Here is a 24,435-nt window from a genome sequence, read left to right as displayed (position 1 = left end):
AAGACATACCGGTTGTAAAAAGAAGTAAAGCTATCTCTATTGACAAATGACATGATCTTGTACATAGAAAATGCATGGAAATCAAGTAAAAAAACTATTTTATCTAATAAACAAGTTTAGGAAGTTTGTGGAATACAGTATCAATATACAAAAATCAGTTTTATTTATCTACATGAGCATCGAACAATTTGAAAATGAAAGTAAGGAAACAATTCCATGTACAATACTTAGGAAAAATTAACAGAAGAAATTCAAGTCTTGTATACTAAAAGTCATAAAACGTTGTTGAAAAAAATTAAAGAAGACCTAAATAAATGGGAAGATACCCCATGTTCACAGATTAGAAGACTTAATATTGTTACAAAGACAATATACCCCAAATTGACCTACAGATTCAATGCAACCACTATCAAAATCCCAGCTTTTTTTTTTTTTTTTTTTTTCAGAAATTGGCATGCTAATCTTAAAATTGATCTGGAAAGTCAAAGGATCCAGAATAGCGAAAACGATCTTGAAATAAAGGAACAAAGTAAGAGGACTCACATGTCCTGATTTCAAAATTTAATTCAACTTTACAGTAATGAAGACAGTGTGGTGTGAGCATAAGGATAGATCATAGTTCAATGGAATAGAGTTGACAGTCCAGAAATAAACCTTCACATTTACAGTTAATTCATCTTCCATAAGGGTTCGAAGCCAATTCAATGGAGGCAAAATAGTCTTTCAACAATGGTGTTGGAACAGCTGGATAACCACATGCAAAAGAAAGAAGTTTGGAGATTCTGGGAAGATGGTGGCATAGAGCGGAGTGGAAGACTTAGTCCCCCCCAGAACAATTCATAAATGACTAAAAAAACAGTAAATAACCTGAAATAACAGCGGGGAGACAAACGTGACTGTCCACTCATCATCCACCAACCTGAATTGGGAGGAATGCCCGAGATCACAGCATAAAATCTGTAAGTAAAACTGCGGACCCGCGCTGAGAGCCGAGAGCCTAGAGCCGAGAGCCCCTCCCTCACGGAAGCCGCGCCGTGCACTCTCTCAGCCCAGCTCCAAGTGAGGTTTTAATATTAACTGCTCAGTACAGACAGCGAATCCTCAACAAGCAAACAGAGGCTTTTGGTGACAACTGAACTTGGGAGAGTCGGGGGAGATATCTGTCTCAGGATAGGGAGCCCAGAGGATCGCGTGCTATCTCTGGCTGATGGGTGAACCTGGGAGTTTTTCTGTCCCTCGCTCTCTCTCTGTGGAGAAAACCTCAGCTGTTCTCACCCCGCAAGGCATTGCAGTAAAGACAGCCTCAGACATTCTGCAATCTGAAACGAGCTGAGAGCCCCGTGGCACGGCACAGCAGCCCAGGGCTTCCCTTGAGGGATGGCGCGCACTGGTGACGTAGCACAGCATTCCCTCAGCTGAGCTCCTGGAGGATCGCGGCTGGGAGGGGGGACCTGCTCGGAGAACCCAGGGAAGCTACGCCAAGCCTGGTGGTTTGTGGATCAGCGAGAGAGAGGGTCTGGGGCTGAACTGAAATGAAGGCTTAGACTCTTGTGGCAGCCTTGAATCTCCGGGAACCTGGGGGATTTGAACATTAAAACTGCACTTCCTCCCTGGCCACCCGTACACATGCCCCACATTCAGGATGGACGGCTCCAGCAACACACCCAAACTGAGTTCTCCAACTGAACTCACAAGAATCATTTCCCCACACACCACGGGAACAAGGTTGAGAACTGACTTGAGGAATATAGGTGACTCACAGATGCCATCCGCTGGTTAGTTAGAGAAAGTGTATGTCACCAAACTGTGTTTCTGAAAAATTAGAACGATATCCTTTTTTTTTTTGTTACAACTTGAAAGAACCCTATCAAGCAAAACAAATGCAAGGAGGCCAAAAACAACAGAAAATCTTAATGCATATGATAAAACCAGAAGATATGGAGAATCCAACTCCAAACACACAAATCAAGATATTGGAAGAAACACAGTACCTCACAAAATTAATCAAAGAACTACAATCAAGGAACGAAAACATGGCAAAGGATTTAAAGGATATCAAGAAGACCATGGCCCAGGATATAAGTGACATAAAGAAGACCCTAGAAGAGCATAAAGAGACATTGCAAGAGTAAATAAAAAAATAGAAGATCTTATGGAAATAAAAGAAATTGTTGGCCAAATTAAAAAGACTCTGGATATTCACAATACAAGACTAGAAGAAGCCGAACAACATCTCGGTGTCCTAGAAGCCCACAGAACAGAAAATGAAAGAACAAAAGAAAGAATGGAGAAAAAAATTTAAAAAATCAAAATGGATCTCAGGGATATGATAGGTAAAATAAAACGTCCAAACTTAAGACTCATTGGTGTCCCAGAAGGGGAAGAGAAGGGTAAAGGTCTAGAAAGAGTATTCAAAGAAATTGTGGGGGAAACTTCCCCAACCTTCTATACAATATAAATACACAAAGCATAAATGCCCAGCGAACTCCAAATAGAATAAATCCAAATAAACCCACTCCAAGACATATTCTGATCAGACTGTCAAATACTGAAGAGAAGGAGCAAGTTCTGAAAGCATCAAGAGAAAAGCAATTCACCACATACAAAGGAAAGAACGTAAGACTAAGTAGTGACTACTCAGCGGCCACCATGGAGGTGAGAAGGCAGTGGCATGACATATCTAAAATTCTGAGAGAGAAAAATTTCCAACCAAGAATACTTTATCCAGCAAAACTCTCCTTCAAATTTGAGGGAGAGCTTAAATTTTTCACAGACAAACAAATGCTGAGAGACTTTGCCAATAAAAGACCTGCCCTACCAACAGAGAGACAAAGAAAGGAGAAAGAGATATAGAGAATTTTAACAGACATATATAGTACCTTACATCCCAAATCACCAGGACACTCATTTTTCTCTAGTGATCACAGATCTTTCTCCAGAAGGGACCATAAGCTGGGACATAAAACAAGCCTCAAGAAATTAAAAAAAAAAAAATTGAATATACTCAAAGCACATTCTCCAACCACAATGGAACACAAATAGAAGTCAATAATTTTTGAATTGTAACTCCACTGTTTACTTCCTACATGATATAAAATACACAAACTCTAAGGACAAATCAGTGGTTTTGAACTCAATGTAAAATGTATAATTTTAGACAACTATATAAAGGTGGGGGAATGGAGGAGTATAGGAACATAGTCTATGTGTCCTATTGAAATGAAGGTGGTATCAAAGAAAAACAAGAATGATATGGATTTAAGAGGTTAGTTTTAAGCCCCACAGTAAACGCAAAGAAATTATCAGAGAATATAACCATAGAGATGAAAAGTAGAGTTTGGGTCAAGAGAAATGGGGGAAGGGGCAATGGGGAGTTAAGAAATGAATGTAGGGTCGCTGTTTGAGGTGAAGGGAAATTTCTAGTAATGGATGGTGGGAAAGAGCATTACAACATTCTAAATGTGATTAATCCCACTAATGGAAGGCTAGGGAGGGGGTGGAATGGGAAGATTTAGGCTGTATATATGTTTCCACAACTGAAAAAAGAAAAAAAAGACAGTCTAACTAGATGACAATTGAATGCTAAGGATGAACTTGGATGGGATTGGAGGATAGAGGATAGGTGGCTCAAAGGGACACAGTTAAGACATAAGGAAAAGGAAATATAGAATGTAAGCTTTGTATCATTGTTGAATCTCTTGTACTTCTTAGCTGCTCTTAATGGAATTGCATAAAAGAATGTTCTTGTTCATGGGAAGTATATACGTGAATTATAGTGTATGTTCAAGGATGTGTGCAGCTAACTCATATGTTCAGAAGACAGAGCAATAGATGATGGATGACAGATAGGGAGGGAGGGAGGGAAAGAAATAGCGATGTGACAGCATGTTAAAGTTGGTGGATTGAGCTATCGGGGAGGGGGGTCAGGGTATGATGGAATTCTGTGTATGGGGCTAGTATTGCTTTTGCAACTGTTCATATAACTTTGAATTTATTTCAAAATAAAAAAACAAAAATAAAAATAAAAAATAAAACAAAAAAAAGAAAGAAATTTGGGCCCCTTTCCCACACCAAAATTAACTCAAAATGGATATAGATCTAAATTTAAGAGTTAAAATCACAAAACTCATAGGTGAAAATATGGGAATAAATATTTGTGACCTTGGGTTCGGCAATGGGATCTTAAAAATGGCACCAAAAACACATGTGACAAATACAAATAATACAAAGACAAATATACTACATACAAAGATTAACTCAAAATGGATCGAACACTTAAATATAAGAACTAAAACTACAAAACTCCTAGAAGAAAACATAGGGAAACAACTTCAGGACCTTGTGTTAGGCAGTGGTTTCTTAGACTTTACACCAACAGCATAAGTAACAAAAGAAAAAATAGATAAATGGGACAATCAAAATTAAAAACTTTTGCACATCAGAGAACTTTATCACAAAAGTAAAAAGACAACCTACAGAATGCGAGAAATACTTGGAAACCCTATCTCTGATAAGGGCTTAATATTTAAAGAATATATAAAGAACTCCTACAACTCAACAAGAAAAAGACACACAAGCCATTTTAAAAATGTGCAAAAGACTTGAATAGACATTTCTTCAAAGAAGATATGCAAATGGCCAATAAATGCATTAAAATGCTCAACATCATTAGCCAATGCAAAAAAAAAAAAACAAAAAAAAAACACAATGAGATATCATCTCATACCCATTAGAATGGCTTCTGTTAAAAAAATGGAAAATAACAGAGTTGGAGAGGATTTGGAGAAATGGGAACACTCATTTCTTGGTGGTGGGAATGTAAAATGATGCAGCCACTGTGGAAAAGATTTTGGCAGTTCCTCAGAAAGTTAAGTACAGAATTACCATAAGACTGGCCATCCTATTTCTAGGCATATTCCCGAAAGAACTGAAAGCAGGGACTCGAACAGATATTTGCAACTGACATTCATAGCAGCATTATACACAACTGTCAAAAGATGGAAGCAACCCAAGTGTCCATCTGCAGATGAATGGATAAACAAAATTTGGTATATACATACAATGGAATACTATTTGCCTATAGAAAGGAAGTTCTGATGCTTGCAACAACATGGTTAAATCTTGAAGACACCATGTTGATTGAAATAAGCCAGACACAAAAGGACAAATACTGTATGATCTCTCGTATGTGAAATAATTAAAATAAGCAAATTCATCAAATCAGAAACTAGAATGCAGGTTACCAGGGGCCGGGTGGTGGAGGGGAATGGGGAGTTAATGGTATGAGGTTTTTGTTTGGGCAATGATTGATGGTGTCAGGGACACACCTTTGTGAATGTAATTAGCACCACTGACTTATATATTTGAAAAAGGGATAAAAAGGGAAATTTTAAATTGTATATAGCTTACCACACATAAAAAACAAACCTATAGTACAGTACAACACAGAGAGTGAATCCTAATGTAAACAGTGGGCTAAAATTAATAGCAGAATTATAATAATATTGTTTCATCAATTGTAACAAAAGTACCACACTAATCGAAAATATTAATAATAGGGAAAACTGCTTGGGTGAGGGGGGGATATATGGAACTCTATTCTTTCTGCATGACTTTTCTATAAACCTACAATTACTCCAAAAAATAAAAACTTGGGAAAGAATTATTGTAGAAAGAAAAAAAGAAATGAAGTACTGAGACAGGCTGCAACATGCATGAACCTGGAAAGCATTATGCCAGGTAAAAGTCACAAAGAATCACGTATTGTTGGATTCCATTTACATGAAATGCTCAGAACAGGCAAGTCTATAGAGACAAAGTATTTTTGTGGTTGTCTAGGGCTAGGCTGGGGGTGGGGCATTGAAGGGCAATGGTGAGTGACTGGCTAATGGGTATGGGGTTTCTATTTAGGGTGATGAAAATGTTCTGAAATTGATTACAGTGATGAGTACACAACTCTGTGAATATCCTAAAAACCACTGAATTTCACACTTTAAGTAGGTCAATTGTACATCTCAATAAACCTGTTAAAAATAGGAAAATAATCTGATTTTCTTTCTTTTAAAGTTTCGGATATGCCTTTCTCCCAGGATAAGCAGGCCTAGGCAATTGCTAGAGCCACAAACTTGGACCAGTGCAAAGAATATGGGTGAACAGCCGTAAATGCCATCCCTGGGGAAGGAGGGGAAAGAGCTCTGTGGGAGGACAGACAGGGAAGGGGCTGGCCACAAGAAGAGGGAGTGAGAGGGCTCCAGCAGCATGAACCAGACTGCACGGCTTTAATTTAATGCTTCGCGTTCCCCACAGAGGTGAGGCACCTTCTGTGTAGAGTCTCTCTTGGCAAGAGGGTAGCTATATTAAAGGTGGAAGAGGAACAGGATAGAGGGGAAATTTTATGTTTTGATTCTCAAAGTGGCTATACATGTGGAAAATATATAAAAGGGGACAAAACAAAAGTGAACATAGTGATAAATTCACAATTCACTCGGACCAAGAAACAGCTTTGCTCAGAAAACTTGTCAAGAACAGGGATGGAAATGGGGATTTTTAAAGATACAAAGTTGGAAATTATCGGGTGTTACTGAGATTGAGGATTAGAATTTGCTCTTTGGGTGCTGTATTTGGGGACTCATCAAGCTGAATACAAATATGCACTAAAAAGCAATAAAAGGGTAACAATAAACCCTGGTAACATGGAAGGCTGTGTTCACATAAAAGGTAACTTTCCATGACACTTAACATGTGTAAAAGAATTTCACTCAAATAATTCACCTGAGAGCTGGCCCCCTCTGATTTTTAAATTGTACTAGCTTATGAATCTTAAGCAGAAAAATATTTACCTTCATTACCTGTTTCATGTTTTAAGGAACATTTGGTAACTTATAGCTATTGACTCTCAGAGCTGCAAGAACTTTTGGAAACCATTTAGCATCCCTATGCTAGCCCATTTTACAGATGGGGAAACTGAGGCCTGGATGGGGGGGGCTGATTTGTCCAAAGACACACAGTGAGTTTCTCCTGATTTCAGCTCCGGAGCCTACATCATCAGGGAACAGCGAAGAGCACTCCTCCACAAGCAATGAACTTACCATTAAAACATGTCATTTTCAAAGAAAGTTGCCATTTTAAGAAATAAGTGACTTTCAGGCAATGTTTGAAAGATATAAATAAACTTTCCATATCATCTTAAAAGAAAAGCCAGGGTTTAGTGTTTTATTTTTCCATAGCAGAAAATATAGGATCATTTTCATTCTTCCCACTGGCATTAAAAGAAAATAGACTATTTAAGAAAATTCTCAGGGCATTTGCCATTTTCAAATAAAATTTAACAAAAAGCCTGAATCTTGACTCCTTTGTCTTTGTAGTCAGCCGAGGGCAGCATGTTTTCCTAAGCCAAGTGACCTCAGTCGGGTAACATCAGCACAAGCAGCAATAATTACTACAGGTGTGCACCTGCTACTAAGTCCTTCTCTCGGTTTCCCACACAAGTGGCAGGAAAAGTGGTGACAGGATGGTTTTACCTTTGGTGACACTGATGAGCTCTTTCACCTGCAGGATGACTGGGATCAGAGCACCCGTCTCGTTCATGGAGGTGACGTAGCTCTCCAGTTTGCTCTCAAACACGTCCAGCTCGTCTCTCACGAAAACGAATACGCAGAACTCGCTGACAATGAACTGGGAACACAGGGAAAGGTTTCAAGGTCTCACCTGGGTCCAGCCCACCAGGTGAACAACATATGGGTCTCTCTTTGGTTCAGAGGCCAGCCCCTCCCAAGCATTTGAACCTCTTCTGAAATCTACTCTGGCCACCGGCTATACCAACGTGAGCTGGACTGTGAGTTCTTTTGAGACAGGAGTCACCCCAGATTCTGTTCTTTCCTCCATAACATACGAGACCAGGCCCCAAAGTGCTGAAGAAACTCCTGAAACACTAGTGGACTCTGAGTGAGGTAAATGACTAACATCGAGCTGGGCTGACTTTGGGGATGATTTCAGCCATATCTCCCACTGATGCCCTTCATACATCTTGGGCAATGGCTGAACTGGAGAAGATCCTGCTTCCTTTACACATGTATGTGCTCCCACCCTCCTGTCATCGCGCCATCAGGCTATCGGGCCTCCTCTCATCATGCAATTGCTTCATCATCATTCCTGCTCCCATCTAGATCTTGTTTAACTCTGATAGTGGAGCTCAGATGCCATCATGTTTAGGCAGCTTCCCAATCTAGAACAGTACACTGAACTTCCTTATTCTTTTTCTCTCTTGGAATGACAAGTACTTCACACCAGGTCTTATCTCCTTCTCTTACACTATGGGAGCCTCCCAGGCCAGGACTCTGCTGAGTCAGCTCTCTGTCCTCCCTCCAGCTCCGAGCACAGTGCTTGGTGGACACTCGATACTCAATAAATATATGGGGAAACACAGTAAGTACAGCTGAGTTATTCACTTCTGCAGAGAACTTGAGTTGTCCATCAAAACCCATGCTCTCCTTCTCGGGACACAGACTGGACTACATTTCCCAGCCTCCCTTGTGTTAGGTATGGTCAGATGTCTGGGTTCTTGCCACAAAAATCTCCCATGTGCATTTCTCCTGTTCTTTCCCCTTCTGCTGACTGGATGCAGAAGGTGTGGAGGTCCTTGGGGAAGGTGAAGGCACATAATGGAGGAATTCTCAGTTCCTGAATGACCACATTGAGGAGTGCCACCTCCCCATCTGGGACACCAAACTGGTATTAGTATATAGACAAAAACTACAGCATTAAGCACTGAAATGTTGGGGTTTATTTGGCAGTTAAGCATGACCTAATACATCCACTCAAAAACATAATCATGAATTAACATCAATAGGCAACTTTATAGTTTATTGTAAACGAGCAAAAAACAATATGGCCTTGCCATCTTTATCCCTTTATTTTGCCCCTCTATTTTGACCCAGCCATTTCAGCTAGGAGAAATTTTACCACTAAAATGCCTTGATTCTGGGTTTAACAAAACATTGAAATTAGATTATACCAATATTTTAAACGTTTCTTGAGAAGGTATTTTTCCAAGCAGACTTTGATAAGATATTTTAATTCCTTCTTTTATTTTTAAGAATTAGCACAGCAAACCAATTCTAGTCTATCCACTTTTATTTTTAATTCACTGAAGCTTTCTTTTTATCAGGATCATATTTTTTATGTAAAACATTTGATTTTTTTGTCCACATCATAATTTACTGACTACAGATTCTTCTACTGTAAGTTTTCTTTAGGGATCCTTATTTCTACAAGGTCCTCTTTACTAGGTCAAATTATGCACATCAAAATGTTTTCAAAAATATTTTTCTTCCATCAATTTTTAGTCAATGATAAGTTTTTCCAGGGGCAGTTTTAGCCATTATCAGGTTTATTTTTTCTGGATTATTTTTACTAGTAATAGTCACCATGGAAGACAGAAGTCATATAATCCCTGGGATCAAGATGGTGGGATCGAAGACTTCTACTTCTGTGATTTACAGAGATTTTCACTTTTGCCCAGCTTTTAAGGAATATATTGCTGGCATAATAGGCTCCTCAGTCCCTCACCCTATCCAGCCCCATTCATGGATCAGAAAAGAATATTCTCTGAGCTACTTACAAGATACAGGCAGATGAAAGCCAACACAGTGGTTCCAATCATTCGGCTTGGAAACTGAAAGCAAGGATCCCACTCATATATCCTGGTTTGGAACCAAGACTTTTTTTTCTCCCTGTGAATGAATGAACACAAGAAAAGAGAGGCTATAGTAGGAAAACATATCTAATAATACCATCTCCTCCTCTTCGTCTTGGAATTAGTGTAGGGAAAGAGCACTGGTAGTTTCCACAGTTTCATTCTTCCCTTTGTTTTAAGAACAGAGACTTGTTTTATTTGCTGTTTGGTGCAGCAATTTTCCAAACTTAAAGACTATACTTCCTAACCTCTCCTGCAGCTAAGAGTGACCAGACTAAGTTCAAGCCAATCAGACATGAGCAGGAGTACGGGGTGGGACTTTGGGAAGGCTGCTTGGGATCTGACACCCCTGGGAGAATCCCTTTGCCCTTCTTCCTTTTCTCCTTTGTACGTCGGACATACAGAAATGATGGCTGGTCCAGGCCGGAGCTCCAGCAGCCACCTTGGACAATGAGATGACCTTGACTAAGAAGCTGGTGCAGAAAGACATTTGTCACTGAACTGCCTACCTCCGGAGTTTTTTATATGAGCAAGGGAGAAATTTATTTCTCGTTTGTGCCCCTATTTTGGTTTTCTGCTATATGCAGTCGTATCTAATCCTAACCAAAATACCAGCTTTGCCAGTGAATCACTGTGTGACCCTGGAGAATATGCACCCCTTCTCTGGGACGTGCCCCATCTGCACAGTGCCAGAGGCAGGAGTAGGGGTGGCTTGTATGATCTCTGAAGATCTGGTGCTTTTGCCTGGCCAACATCTATGTCCCATTTGTCTTTCTTTGGGGAACTGCCCTTCCTCCACCCTTGGTCCATGTGGTTAACTGAGGCTGCCATCACTCCCGGCTCCGCTGGTGAATATGTGACCCAGACTTAGCCAATCTAGTCCCCTGGCCTCAGTAATTGGTTCCGGATTAGAATGGAATCCAATTCAACCCAATTCAATGCCTGGCAGTTTCTTTAAATAGTTGAGAAGGAAAATTTCTCCTTCCTCTGTGCTTGAAGCCAGGAGGGTATAAGCTCAGAGCTTCTGGAGGCAGCCCACCGAATGATAAGGCCCACAGTTAAGAGCAGAGCTGAGAGGAGATTGGGAGAAAGAAACCTGGTTCCGTCAATATCACTTAAGTCCCTGGACCCAGCTGTGTGTAAAACAGAATGACCTTTAGACCTTTCCGTTATGTGAACCCATAAATTTCCTTTCATGCTTTAAGCCAGTTTGAGTTGAGTTTCTATCGTGAGCATCTGAAAGGTTCCTAGCACAATGCCCTGCAGCTGTCACAGGCTCTGTCACGCTGTCCGGGCTCCTTGGGGCTGGCGCACACCCGAGGTGAGAGGACGTAGCTGCGCTTACTGCAGAGGGCACTTCCTCAGGAGCCGCTGGACGTGCTCTGCCTGGTGAACTTCCAGGAAAGGCTTCGCTCCCTGTGAGGAAAGGGGAGAGGCTGAGGTTTTCACTCAAGGACTCTGGGCAGGGTGTGTTCTCTGAGAGGGGCGAGAGCTATGAACTTGACAGGAATTTGGGTAAGGGTCGCCATTCCCAGGCTCCTGTCCTTCCTGGGAGAGAGTGGGAGGCAGGGCCAGCTTCCTGATTACCAAGCTCCCACCCTTCCGAGCTGTCTGAGGTCTGGCCTCACTCAGCTCTTCTGTTTACTGGCTGTGCAGCCATCGTTTTATGGAACCTCTTTTTCCCTTAGAGATGTGGTGATCTCCCCGTATGATCCAAGCCACTGTTTCAACAATGATGCACTGAAGATCCTGGCATTTTTACTTTTCGTGACGAGCAGGGTTTTTTGCTCATTTCTTATTTTTTCAGCATTAAAAAAATATGAAACTTTAATGGCTTGTTTGGAAATGTTTTCTCCAAGTGCAATGATCTTTCCACAAGCCATCTTGTTTGCTCTTGCTACATGTATCTGAATATGTAAATTTTACAGGTTATATCTCAGGTGGAGGCCAAGAGATCTGATCGGAGCGCTAATTGGCTACTCACTAACCATGCGCCTCGGAGAGTTACATCTCTTCCCTCAGGTCCTTCATAAACAAATGGAGAAAATACTCATACCTATGTCTGAAGGTTATCATGAAGATTAAATAAAATCGTATCTATAAAGTGCTTGCACAGTATCTGCCTAGGATAGGCACTCAGTAAGTGAGGGCTGTTATTAAAATGAAATTTTCCTTTTCTTTCTTCAATCACTAGTAAAGGCATCCAAAATGGCCTTTTATCCATAAAGAAATATATATAGAGAGATAGATATAGATATAGATGATATAGATATAGATATAGATATAGATACATAGATATAGATATACTTTTGTATTTAGGGAGAAAATCTTCACCAGCTCCTGCAACCCTCAATTTCTATATTCAACCCTGAAAGACCAGGCACTACAAGTAATAACTGGAACATCTTAGTAAGTGCTACTTTCTTTTTTTAAGCACCTGCATGACACATCATCTCCAGATTCTAGGCCCTGGGGACATTCGCAAACATTCTGGCTCTCCCTCCTCGGAGTCACATAGTGGGATTTTACTTTCCCACCCACTTCAAGGTGGTGGGTGTGGCCAAGTGACTGGCTTTGGCCAATGAGATCTGAGTTGAAGGGACGACATGGGGGAGGTTTAAGGACAGCATGCGCTCCACCATGCTGTCTTCCCTGGTTCCACGTCACTCTGTGATGTTCCCAGAGGTGGCTACTCCATAGGCCTGACTAGCAGAGTGAGGAGAACACGCACACCTATGATGGACACGTAGCAATAGTGAGAAATAACCCTAATCACCTTTTAAGGCACTGAGATCTCAGCCTATCCTAGCCTGTCCTGTCTCTTCTAGAAAGATAAACGAAGGACCAGAAAATTCCAGGCACACTGTGGCAAGTGAGCACCAGTGACATAAAGTCCACCTATCGCTGTTAACCCCACCCCCCCAAGTTCTGATTCAGCAGTGTGATGTGGAGAATAGAAAAAGACCAATCATCCCCCGGTGCGACCTCAAACCTGGAGTCATGTGCCCCAAGCCAGAGAGGCTGGGTGGCGTGGCGGCTAAGAGGGAGGCTCAGCAACCAAACTCTCTGGGTTAAAATTCTACCTCTGCCACTGATCAGCTGGGTGACCGTGGACAACCCCACTCACTTCCCGGGGCTCCAGTTTCCCAACCAGAGTGTGGGAGGCACTACTAGTACCCGCCCCCCAGGGTGGTGGTGAGGACTACACCTGTCAGGAGACACACAGGGCCTGGCACTAAGTACTCACAGCCTGGAGCTCCCAGCCCAGGTGGACCCGCAGGGACTTGACAAACATGTGCAGGAAGCGGCCCAGCAGGAAGGCGAGGCACAGCAGAGACGGCCAGTAGAAAACGACGGTCTCGTACTTCCCCAAGAACTGCAACAGAAGCAGAGCACAGGCTGCGGGCGGCTCCGGGCGGGGCAGGGGCCACCTGGTGAGCTGTGGACACAACCTGCCTCTCAGACCTTGGGGATCAGTGACTCCCCCCCATTACCCCAGCTCCACATGGTCAGAAAGGGCGGTGGGCTCGGGAGTCCAGGTGCCTGCATTCAAGTCTTGGCATCCCCGTTTTATATTCTATAAAAAACTTTCATGAGTTTTTTTCTGATTAGAATATTAAATACTCCTTTTGGGAAATACATGCAAGGAAGAAAAAGAGAAGGAATGATGGGAGGAGGGAAGGAAGAAGGAAATAGAAATCACCCACAGTCTCCTCAAGTCAGGGGCAGCAGAGGATGGAAGAGTCACAGGTGTCTCAAGACGAGGTGCATAGTTTTTCCATAATTTTAGTTTCTACTTCGATGAAAAATTGTAATTTTTACAATGCCGTAAGACAAGTAATATTGTAGTTATCTTTCACAATTTAATGATTAGGTTCATGTATTAGTAGATTTTCTGTAGTCGCATTTTCCGGCCATGGCAATTCAGGATTTGATGTTGTGATATTCGTGTGCAAGATAGAGACATACTATAATGTGGGGGCTATGTCTTCCCCCCATCTTCCTCCCAGTGTAGGCCAATGACATAGACACAACGTCTGTCAATATTTCAGCATATTCATTTCTATCTGTTACCAGTTGAGACTGTACCAAATATACAGGTCTGTGTCTTTTAAAGTTATACTGTAAGCATTTTCCCACATGGTAACAAATTATTTGCAAACATCAGTTTTCATGCTGCAAAATAGTACATTATTTGGATGAATCAAAATTTACTTTATCTTTCCTCTAATTGTTGACCTCTTAAGCTCTTTCCAATGCCTCATTTTTATAATAATGTTGCAATAAATATTTTTGAATATAGGAGACCAAATCTTTTATTATTTCCTTTGGCTGGATTCCACCCCCCTGATTTTTAACTAAGTCATATTATCCGCAGGGCCTCAGATTTCTTATCAGCAAAATGCGGATAGCACCAACACACCATCTCCAAAGGTTGTCATGTGGATTTGAGGGCTAACGATTGGGGCTTTCCCCAGTACAAAGTCTGGCGCATAGCAGGCCTTGGTAAATATTGGTGACTCTGTATGTAGAATCAGATCTTACCCTCTTCCCCAATTAACCATGGATATTTGCAGTTTCAAAACCCCGGAAGACAGAGAGGTTGCCAAGGTTCCAAAGAATGAGCATTCAGTGCTGGGATCTCAAGCCTATGACGCAGGGCGAAGGTGGGTATGTCATGGGCACAGGTCTCAGGACGCCCCAAGCCCAGTGCAGAGGTGTGCGGGGAAGGCCTGGCCTCCAGCCTTCTCTTCCTGTCTCCACCAGACCTCTGTCCATCATACCCCCCATATTCTCAACAGTTACTGAAGCCTGGAAAAGACTGAAAAGTCTCTGGTGGGCTCCTGGCCCAGGGGGTCTCCCTGTGTTCCCACAACCCACCTGGTACCCTTCAGGGGCAGTGTGAAGAGCCTCACTCATCCTCCTGGGATGAAGAGCTGAGGAGGTGAGCTCTGCTCCCCCAACTCGGAGAAGGACACCGCACGGCAGAGCTGCCTGGGGCTCATAAAGTCTGAGTCTCCCCTTTATGGAGAGAGAAATTCAGGCCACAGGAAGGAGTGCAAAGAAGTAACCTTCGAAGACACACAGACCTGGCCTCAACTCCCAGCTCTGGGCCTCCTAAGAGTCCCTTAATATACTTGGGCCTCCATTTCCTCACCTGTAAAATAGGTTTCATGATGGCTTCACCACCATGTGGGGCTGTTGACAGGGTCAAATGAGTGAACATCTGTCTGGGGATGAGCACCTTGATCAACAAAAGGGACTAAACAGTGTTAAGCCACTATGAATGGCTTCAACTCCCTTTTCTCACAGATGAGGAAGTTGAGGCCCAGAGAGGGGCAGAGGCTTGCCCAAGGTCACACAGCAGGTTGGCCATAATCGTAGCACCTGAACACCCTAAATACGGCTTGGCCTGGACTCACCTGCCCATGGGGACACTCTACGAGGTGAAGGATGGTGACAGCAAACCTGCAGAACAGAAACAGGGTGGGGGGCACTTGAGTTCCCTCCCCGCACAGCCCTGGAACAAGCCCTGTGACAATAGCACAGTACCCACCAGCTGGGAGATACCTCCTTCCCCACCCTGTCCCAGGCCCTCTGGAGAGGGCTGGTTCCCAGGCCACAGTGTACGTCCCACCCAGATCAGACACCCTGCTTGTGCTAAAGCAGGTGCACACATCCTTTACTCACAAGCCCTCATTCAGGACACAATCTCAGAATCTGCAGAGGGCAGAGCAGGCAGGGCCTAAGAGACCACATCGCCCTTCCCCCCGATGGTTCAGGTGCGGAGATGGAGCCCAGAGAGGGGAAGGGATGTGTCTAGTGTCACACAGCAAGGCATGGCAGAGCCACAACTGAGACCCAGGTCTCCTGGGTCACTTTCTGCTTCTGCATGACCGTTTCTGCAAACCCTGCTCTGAATAATGATCTCAACACCTCACCCCTCTCCACACACATTCCTGGTGATGATCATGCATGGGCCTTGCTCTCAGGGCACCCACTCCATGAGCCATTCCCACTACCCTTTCCTCTGCAGCTCACAAAACCTGGCAGCAGCTGGGGAGATGAACTTATTCCACACCTATGCTTGGATACCCTCTCCATAATTTTTTGAGAAAGTATCACTTAGGAACTTTGGAATTGTAGCCATTGGTATGTCATTTGGCTGGGAGCCAAATGCCCATCCTCCCTGACGGACTGCAGGGACTGTCCACTGGGCCTGTGGACCCCTGCCCCTCAGAAAATGCTGGATGGGGGACACAGGCACAGCAAGGGTGTTGGGGACAAGGAAATGAGCCTTGGGGGCTGGAGAACAGTCTGTTCATATCACGGTTCCGTCAACAAATATTCCCTGGACCAGCTCTGTGCCGGAATGTAGTGCCACAGGCCAAGGGCACAGAACTCAACGTGAAAGGTCAAGAAGATCTCAGTCCATGGGGGTGATAGTCCAGGATGGGTGGGCATACAGTTATCACTAGACTATGGGGGAAGATGATCCATCCAGAGAATCACAGCATGGAGACAAAGAGCCAGGACACAGGATCCAGGAGTCTCAGCCTTGTTTCCAGGTTCCCTGCCTCCGGGTGGGGGGGTGGGGCCTGATGGAACATTTGCTGGTTGATGAAGTGGAAGGATGGACGAAGGTGGGAGTCCTGGGTGGGAACAGACTGTGAGGACCCTGAATGCTGCACTAAGGCTCAGGGATGTTCTCCTGGGCTCCTGGGGGAAACCTGGACAGTGTCAAGTGGAAGCATCCAGGTGGAACTCTCGACAGTTTACAGAAATGAATTCTTCTAATTCCCCAACTTCTAGGAAGAGTCAGACCATGAGAGGCCTCCTGGAAAGCAAACAGAATGCTGGCCAGACCTTCGGAAGCCTCAGGTGCATTCTCAAGAAAGAAGCCACTATACAACCTTGGACAAGCCCCTTCCCACCCTGAGCCTCAGTCTCCCCTTCTGAGCACAGGGGCCTATGATGGTGAAGTTCATGTGTCAACTTGGCCAGGTTGTGGTGTCTAATTGTTCAGACAAGCAAGCACAGCCTGATTGTTACTGTGAGGATATTTTGTGGATTTAAATCATCAGTTGACTGATTGCACCTATGGTTGATGACATCTGCGATCAACTGGGGAGATTGCCTTCAGCAATGAGAGGCATCTCATCCCATCAGCTGAAGGCCTTAAAGGGAGAAATGATGATTTCGGCAGTCAGAAAGAAGAGTTTCTGTCTCAACTTCAGCCAGCTTCTCCTTGGGAATGCATCAAAACCTTCACCAGAGTTCCCAGCTCATGGCCTGCCCTAGGGAATTTGGATTTGCCTCCCCACAATCGTGTGAGCCAGTTCCTATAATAAATCTCATTAGGTGTTTGTATACACACACACACACACACACACACACACACACACGTCTCCTGTTGGTTCTGTTTCCCTGGAGAACCCTGAATAATACAGTGTCCTCTTTCAGGAGCTCTCGGGTCAAGGCCAGATCCATCTTACCAAGTCAGAGAGTAGCTGAAACCGAGGATGGAACTAACCAGCCGGAACTCCGAAGAGAGGCAGGCAAAGAAGGGGAAGTAGGACAGGCCAACTTCGACGCCACCCATCAGAAGCACAAAGGCTGCGGGAGACAGGGCAAGAGAAGCTGTGAGGCTCTCTTCTCCCCTGGATCCAGAGAGTCCCAAAGAGGCTGTGGGCTTCAAGCCAACTTTCCATCAGGGACATCGGGACCCAATGGTTTTGAGTGGGAAGACCTCAGCTTAGCACAAGTTGGGATAACACAGGATGCCTCTCTCTCATCCATGCATGCATCAGACTTTCCCCAAGTACCTGTCTTGTTCCAGGAACAGGGCTGATGATTGGGGATAGGGAGATGAATAAGGTTTGGTTCCTACATTTTATTAGCTCACAATCTAGAGAAGCAGGAAAATATGACCCTTAATGAGGAGAATAATCAACTGATCAATCAGAATTGACACATGTTAGAATTAGCAGACAAGAACATGAAAATACCTACTATTGTTGTATTCCATATGTTTAAAGAGTTAACTAGAAATATGGGAGATACAAAAAAAGACTCAAACTTCTAGAGACGAAAACTACTATGTATGAGACGAAAATGCATTGGATGAAATTTACAGCAAATTGGACATTTCAGAGAAAAGATTAGTGGGCTTGAAATAGAGGAATAGAAATGATCCAAAGTGAAACAGAGAGAAAAGAGAATTTCTAAAAAATAAACAGATCATCAGTGAGCTGTGGGACAACTTCAAGGGGCCTAGTATACATGTTTTTTTTGCAGTCCCTGAGGAGTGGGGGACAGAAAAAAATACCTGAAGAAATCATGGCAAAAATTTTTCCAAATTCAATAAAATGTATAAAGGCATATATTCAAGAATATCACCAAACCCCAAGCACAAGAAACATGAAGAAAATTGAACCAAGACACAACATCATCAAATTGCTCAAATTGGTGTTTAAAAAATTAAGCTTCTCCCTAAGATCAAGGATAAGACAAGTATTTTTGGTCTCATCACTTCCATTCAATATTTGTTGGGAGGTTCTAGCCTATGCAATTAGGCAAGAAAAGGAGATATCAGTCCTCTAGATTAGAAAGGGAGAAGTAAAACTGTCTTTATTTATAGGTGACATTATCTATGTAGAAAATCCTATGGTATGTGTAAAAATTGAAGAATCAGCTAATAATTGAATTTAGCAAGTTTGATCTATTAGTATTGAACAATCAAATACTAAAATTAAAAATATGAAATAAGGATAAACCTGACAAAAGAAAGACTTGGCCACTGAAAACCACAAAATATTGCCGAGAGAAAATTAAAGGAAATCAAAACAAATGGAGGGATAGATCATGTTCATGGGTCAGAATACTCACTTCTGTTAAGTTGTCAATTGTCCCCAAGTTGATCTACAAATTTCATGCAATCCCAAATTAAAAACCCAGAATTTTTTTTTCTTGTAGAAAATGACAATCTTATTTTAAACTCATACAGAAATGCAGAGGACCTAGAAGAGCCAAAACAACCTTGCCAGAGAATATCATAGTTTGGAGGACTAACACTACCTGACTTCAAGACTTATTATAAAGCTATAGTAATCAAGACAGAGTGGTATTAGTACAAAGATTAAAAAATATATATCAATGGAACAGAATAGTGAGTCCAGAAATAGACACACACATACATGGCCAATTGATTTTTGAGAAAGCTGCAAAATGTACAAAATAGTCTTTTGTAACAAATGGTGATAGAATATCCAATTGGATATACAAATGCAAAAAATTGAAAAATGAACTGAAAATGTATCATAGATCAAAATGCAAACCTTAAAACTATACAACTTCTTTAAACCAGAAGAGAAAATTTGGCTCAGAAAAAATTTCTTCTATGACACCAAAAGCACAACCCATAAAAGAAAAATATTAATAATTGGACTTCAAAAAATTAAAAATTTCAGTTCTCCAAAAGACACCCCTAGGAGAATGAAAATAAAAGATGTAGACTGGGAGAAAATGTGTGCAAATCATATGTCTTATAAAGAACTTGTAAATAGAATATATAAAGAACTCTCAAAACTCAATAAGAAGTAAATGAACAACCCAATTTTTTAAAAAATGGCAAGTGATTTGAACAGACATTTTATCAAAGAAGGTATAGGTATGGCAAAAAAGCACATGAAAATATGCTCAACATCATAAGTCATTGTGGAAATGCAAATTAAAACCACAATGAGATACCCGTACATACCTCTTAGACAAAGGGACACGGGAAACTTTTTGGGGTTGATGTACATCTTCATTATCTTGATTATGAGGATGATTTCACGGGGGTAAGCAAATGTCAAAACTTAAACTGTATACTTCTAAGAGGCGTGTAGTGGTGTATCACTGCAATTTTGATGTGCATCTCCCTCATGACTAATGAGGTGTTGGGGAAGCATTTGATCATCATATGCTCAGAGTCCAGGAGAGAAATCTGGGCTGGGCAGAGAGGTTTGGGAGTCGTTGTGAGGGATGGTTGAACATGTAGATTCAAGTTCCTCCTTCAGGGAGAGCATGAGGCATGGGGAAAGAAGAGGCCAAAAAATTTAGACTGTTCTTTAAGGAGGAATTCTGGGCCTTACTGATAGCAAGAAAGCAGCCATCGCTACAGACTCAGAAGAGCTTTTTGGGGGTGAGTGAAAGAGAACCTGCTTTCTGAGCCTTTGTTCTACCACATCTAAAGAACTTCTGCAATTAACTGAGAAAGGCCCCAAACAGCCTTTGAGGCTTTGTGAGCTAAGACTTAACCTCCGGCAAGTTACAGGCTGGAAAGAACAATGACAGTCCACAAAGTCTATCCCCTGATCCCAGAGAACTCCTGCCAGGGGCTCTCTGAGAACAAGAATCCTCTTGGTAGAATTCCCACAGGTGGGCAAGAGCCCTCGTACCTTGGGCCCACTGTGGGACCTGCAGGGCCCGGTAGCCTTCAGAGAACAAGAACATGACCTTATTGGCTGTGGCTCCAAAGGCAATTCCGTAGGACCATCGGTTACTAAAAGTGCCCACAAAGTCCAGAGGCCTGTGGACAAGGGAAACAGCTTGTGAGAGCAGAAGGTGGCTCTGAGACATTCCCACAGCTCATCTCCAAATTAACCATCCCACTCTGCAGAGGGTTTATGGGGTGTTGAAAAGTTAGTTCAACTGACATTGTCTGATGCTGTGTGTGCCAGGTCTGGGGTTCAGGTTACCAAAGTGAGGAAGGCAAAATTCTTGGTCTCAAGGAGCTCTAAGTCTAGCAGGGAACCAGGCAATGACATAAAAAATGGATGAGTTCTGCCTAAGAGGCACACACAGGCAGTTAGCTCGAGAGCCCAGAGTAGGGAGTATGTCCTAGGCAGTTTGGGGGAGCCTGCTCTGTACCCAGTGCCTTCTCTGAGAATTGTCCTCTGATGTTCCTGATGAAGATCTGTGTTTAGTTGGCTCTGCTGGTACCATGTGAGCATCCCTTCCTGGTTCCACCTGATTGGACTATGGGTGATCATCTGACTTTAGATGGACCAATCACACACCTGCTCTGGTGTTTTGGATTTGTGACCCTGAGGACCTGAGCAGTTAGCTGCAAAGTTCTGATCTGGAGACTCATGCCAAGTTGGGGTCAGAGTCTGTGACAGAGGCAGCTGACGTCAGAAGGAAGCAGAAATCCTAAGTCAGAAGATAAAGTCAGATGACAGCAAGGAAAATGGAAAAATGATGCGGAGGGGACCCCAGAGACATAAAGAGTCAGAAAGAGAGAGCAAGAATTAATGCACCGTAGATGCTCATTTCAAAATCTCCAGTTCCCAGCTGCACTGGCAGTTTGTGAGATCACGGTAACTTTATAAAAAATACTTTCCTTTTCCTTTATGTAAGCAAGCTTGAATGGATATCTGTTTCTTGGAATCAACAGAGTTTTGCCTAGCTCGGAGTCAACAACTGCATTTGCGAGAAGAGAAAAGGCTTTCCCAAGGAAGCAGCATTGGAGCCAGGCCTTAAAGAAAAAGCAGGATGGTGGTGGGTAGGGAAAGGCAGGTGTGGAAGGCAGGGCCTGGGAGGCAGGAGCTGGGCCTCCCTTTCCTGTCCCATATGGCTCTTTCTTCTTCAACTGCAAGCTCTGCTTGAGCAGCACCGCCACTGCTGAGCCTCTCTGAGCACCCACGCCCCCTCCCATCACCCACACTGACCTGCTGCCTCATGTGTGCGTGTCAGCACCGAGTTCAGGTACCTGTTGCAGCTCACCTCCCTCATGTTATTGCTGTTTAGTAAACTATAAATTCCTCTGCGTGGGGGCCTAGCACAAGGCCTTACCAAGAGGAGGTGCATAATGCACACTGCTGGAAATGCCTTTGGTTGGATTGAGTTGAATTCTAATCAAGTCCCCACCTGTAGTAGTTAAGGGCTTTGTGAGGTTTGTTTACCCACATTGAGATGGAAACCCTTACTCTTCTCAAATCACAGTCATGGTAGATGACAGAGGAGCTGCTTTATAAACTGTGGTGTGCCATGCACCTGTGAGGGATTATTATTTGTTGAAGACGGTGGTTCAAAACCTTTCAGAGAAGCAGGAGTTTTAATGGAAAGTGTCCAGGAAACAAGTAAATTGTGTTATTGCCAATTTAATGTAAACCAGTTTAATATGCTTAATGTGGAACTCCTACTTCTTATAAAGTCCTGCTCCAGGCCCCACAGTCCAAATGCCCAGGACAGGATTTGAAGAACTTCTTACCCACTAGGCTCAGTCTATCTCTGTGCCCCAACGAACGCAGCTTAGACTTGGCTGCTTGGGAGGGACCCTGTCTGCCCCAGTGGGTGGTATCTGGGATAAGTCTAGCTGCTGCTCTGAGCCAGCGTGAAGGGTCCCTGGACATTGTGGTTGGACTCCTCCCAGGTCACCCCTAGCCTTGGTCCTGACATCCCAGCTCCCTCCCCCTTCTCCAGAGCCCAAGTCTGAGACTTAGGCATGTCCACAGCTTGAGACTGCTCAGATTATGACAGTGAGGGGATCAGAGAGAACATCAAACCAACTTGGGTTAAATTCCTTGTCATTTGTTAGCTGTTTAGCCTTGGGAAAGTCACTTAACCTCTCTGAGCCTGGGTTTGCTCACCCATTACCTTCACCATGCTAGGTTGGCAAGAGGATTCATCAAAATAATATAAGCAGAGAAAATGGCTCAGTTCCTGGCTCATAGAGAGTGTACAATAACTGTTAGCTGCGTTATTCCTGTCATCATCATTATTGTTATTAATAGGTGATGAGGCACAGATATGAACTGAGATCAAGGGAAAACATGATAAGGGCTAGAAAGGAATGCAGAGGCTCAGAATAGCAGAGCTAGAAAGGCCTGGAAAGCTCGCCCCATCTAGCAGTCTCTCCTGGTGCATACTGATGGCCCCATCCCAACAAGAAGGGGTTCCCAGCCTTGCTATCTCCAATGAGAGGAAACTCTCTCCCTCCTGCCTCCTAAGCAGCCACAGTCCCGATGGTGGGGTGCCTTTCCTGTAGTGGTCTGAATCTCTTTGAGGTGTTTTGAGCACTTCTGAGCAACCCTGGGTGCTGAGGGTGCAATCACCTGGAAGTCAAATCTGAACTCTCGGAGCTTTGGTTGGCATGGGGCAGAAAGGGGTAGGACTGTGCATGGAGGGGTAGAGGTAGGTGGGGAGGAGGGGTACTGGGAGCTACCCTGGTCTTACAACTGGTGTTGACCCCAACCACAAGGCACCCCAAGTTGTAGGAGTAGACTCCAGATCAACTCACATGACGATTCCAAAGTGTTTCCCCAGGAGGTAAGAAGTGTCATCTGTCTGTCTACGATGCTCTCGTCTTTGAAGGAAGGACAAGACCAAAATGATGAAAAGCTACCGGAAGAGAAGATGGGAGGATCAGTGGGGGAAGGCACACACGCGGCATGGCCTCGGTGCCCTCACTGAAAGAGGATGTGGGGGGACCAAAGTGCTCAGAATGTCTTCAGCTCCTCAAAGTTCAAGGTTGGGAGCTGGCTGTGGGCACCCTTGAGCTCCCAGAATGCTTTATCCTCGGCTTCCTGCTGGGTTGTGGGTGCAAAGCTAGTCTCTCCCACGCAGTTTGGGAAGGGGCCTGAACGCCTCTGAACCTCTGTTTCCTCATTTGTAAAAAGGAGGTAATAACTATCAGTTCACAAATCCTTCCTTGTGTTTTACCTGTGGATTCAGTCATATTCTCAGGCACCTGATAGCATAATTTTCAAGGGCAAATGAAAGTGAAAAGAAGAAGAAAAGGTATTTACTGTATGAGCTGGTTAAGAGTTGTCTAGAAAGAAAGTCATAGCGAATTTTATTCATTCACCAAATGTGCTTAGTTGGTCAAGGAGTTAAAAAACCTGTAGGTCTCCCTGGCAGAAGTGACCCGAGCTCAGGAGGAAAGCCTGGGCCTGAGAGGCAGATCTGAGAGCTGGAGGCAAGGAGGTTGTGAGAGAGGAGAGCAAATCCAGGAAGGGCAAACAGTGAGAAGAGCAACAAGCCGGGGACAGAGCCCTCCTGGGAAACATCAACATGGAGAATGAATGAAGAAGGAAAAGCCCACCCAGGAGACTGAGAAGAAGCAGCCAGTAAAGTAGGAGAAACCAGGATATGGGGATGCCTATCCTGAAGTGATATGAGAACACCATCAATCACTTCAAATGTGGCCAGGGTATAAATAAGACAAGTGCTGGGACATGTCTTCTGGGTTTAGCAGTAAGGAGGTAACAGTGACCCCAAGAGAATGATTTCAGGGGATGTGGTGGCAAAAGCCAGATTGAAGCAGGGTGAGGATTAAAGATTGAGAGTTATGCGAAAGTGCCCAGCCTCTGCAGGTGCTCAGTGAGGATGCTCTTCCCTGGCTCCTTCATCTTTCCCTTTTGAGAGCTGCAGCCAGCCATCTTGTCCCTGTGAGTCTTCTTTCTCCAACCACCCAAATGTCTGCTCCCTCCCGCCTGGCACCTGAGCAGCAGAGCTGCAGGAGAGGGTCAACACCCAGGGAAGCCTGGAATCACCAGGAATGCAGAATCCCCAACCTCAAATGGCTTCTCAGCCCCACCAGGCAACCCTGCTACCTTGGGCCCCCCTCTTCTTACCTGGTCTTCTTTCTCTGGAATCTCCACCCTGTCTTTGCTCCTAGAGACCAGCTATATGCAGAAGACTCATTAACTTGAATCTGCAGCCCAGACCTCACCTGTGAGTTCCAAGACTGCATG

At 43.7% G+C, this 24,435-nt stretch overlaps 1 protein-coding gene across 2 annotated transcripts in view; it reads right to left on the bottom strand.

The window, feature by feature from the left end:
- The window catches only part of LOC119504763 (stimulated by retinoic acid gene 6 protein-like), a 53,068-nt gene that overhangs the window by 11,475 nt on the left and 17,158 nt on the right, over positions 1-24,435 (bottom strand). Inside the window, exons 3-10 of one of the 2 annotated variants that reach the window (XM_037797291.1) lie at positions 22,980-23,080; positions 20,137-20,267; positions 17,191-17,311; positions 15,118-15,163; positions 12,942-13,070; positions 11,040-11,110; positions 9,620-9,731; positions 7,521-7,674 (exon numbers count right to left, since the gene is read on the bottom strand). In XM_037797291.1, coding sequence (XP_037653219.1) covers positions 7,521-7,674; positions 9,620-9,731; positions 11,040-11,110; positions 12,942-13,070; positions 15,118-15,163; positions 17,191-17,311; positions 20,137-20,267; positions 22,980-23,080 — 865 coding nt within the window. The remainder of the gene's footprint in view (positions 1-7,520; positions 7,675-9,619; positions 9,732-11,039; positions 11,111-12,941; positions 13,071-15,117; positions 15,164-17,190; positions 17,312-20,136; positions 20,268-22,979; positions 23,081-24,435) is intronic. The other variant, XM_037797292.1, reaches the window with a different exon arrangement.

This window comes from Choloepus didactylus, chromosome 10 (assembly GCF_015220235.1).
Source record: "Choloepus didactylus isolate mChoDid1 chromosome 10, mChoDid1.pri, whole genome shotgun sequence".
In the NCBI taxonomy this organism is placed as follows: Eukaryota; Metazoa; Chordata; class Mammalia; order Pilosa; family Megalonychidae; genus Choloepus; species Choloepus didactylus.
This window is presented reverse-complemented; position numbering and strand designations above follow the sequence as displayed.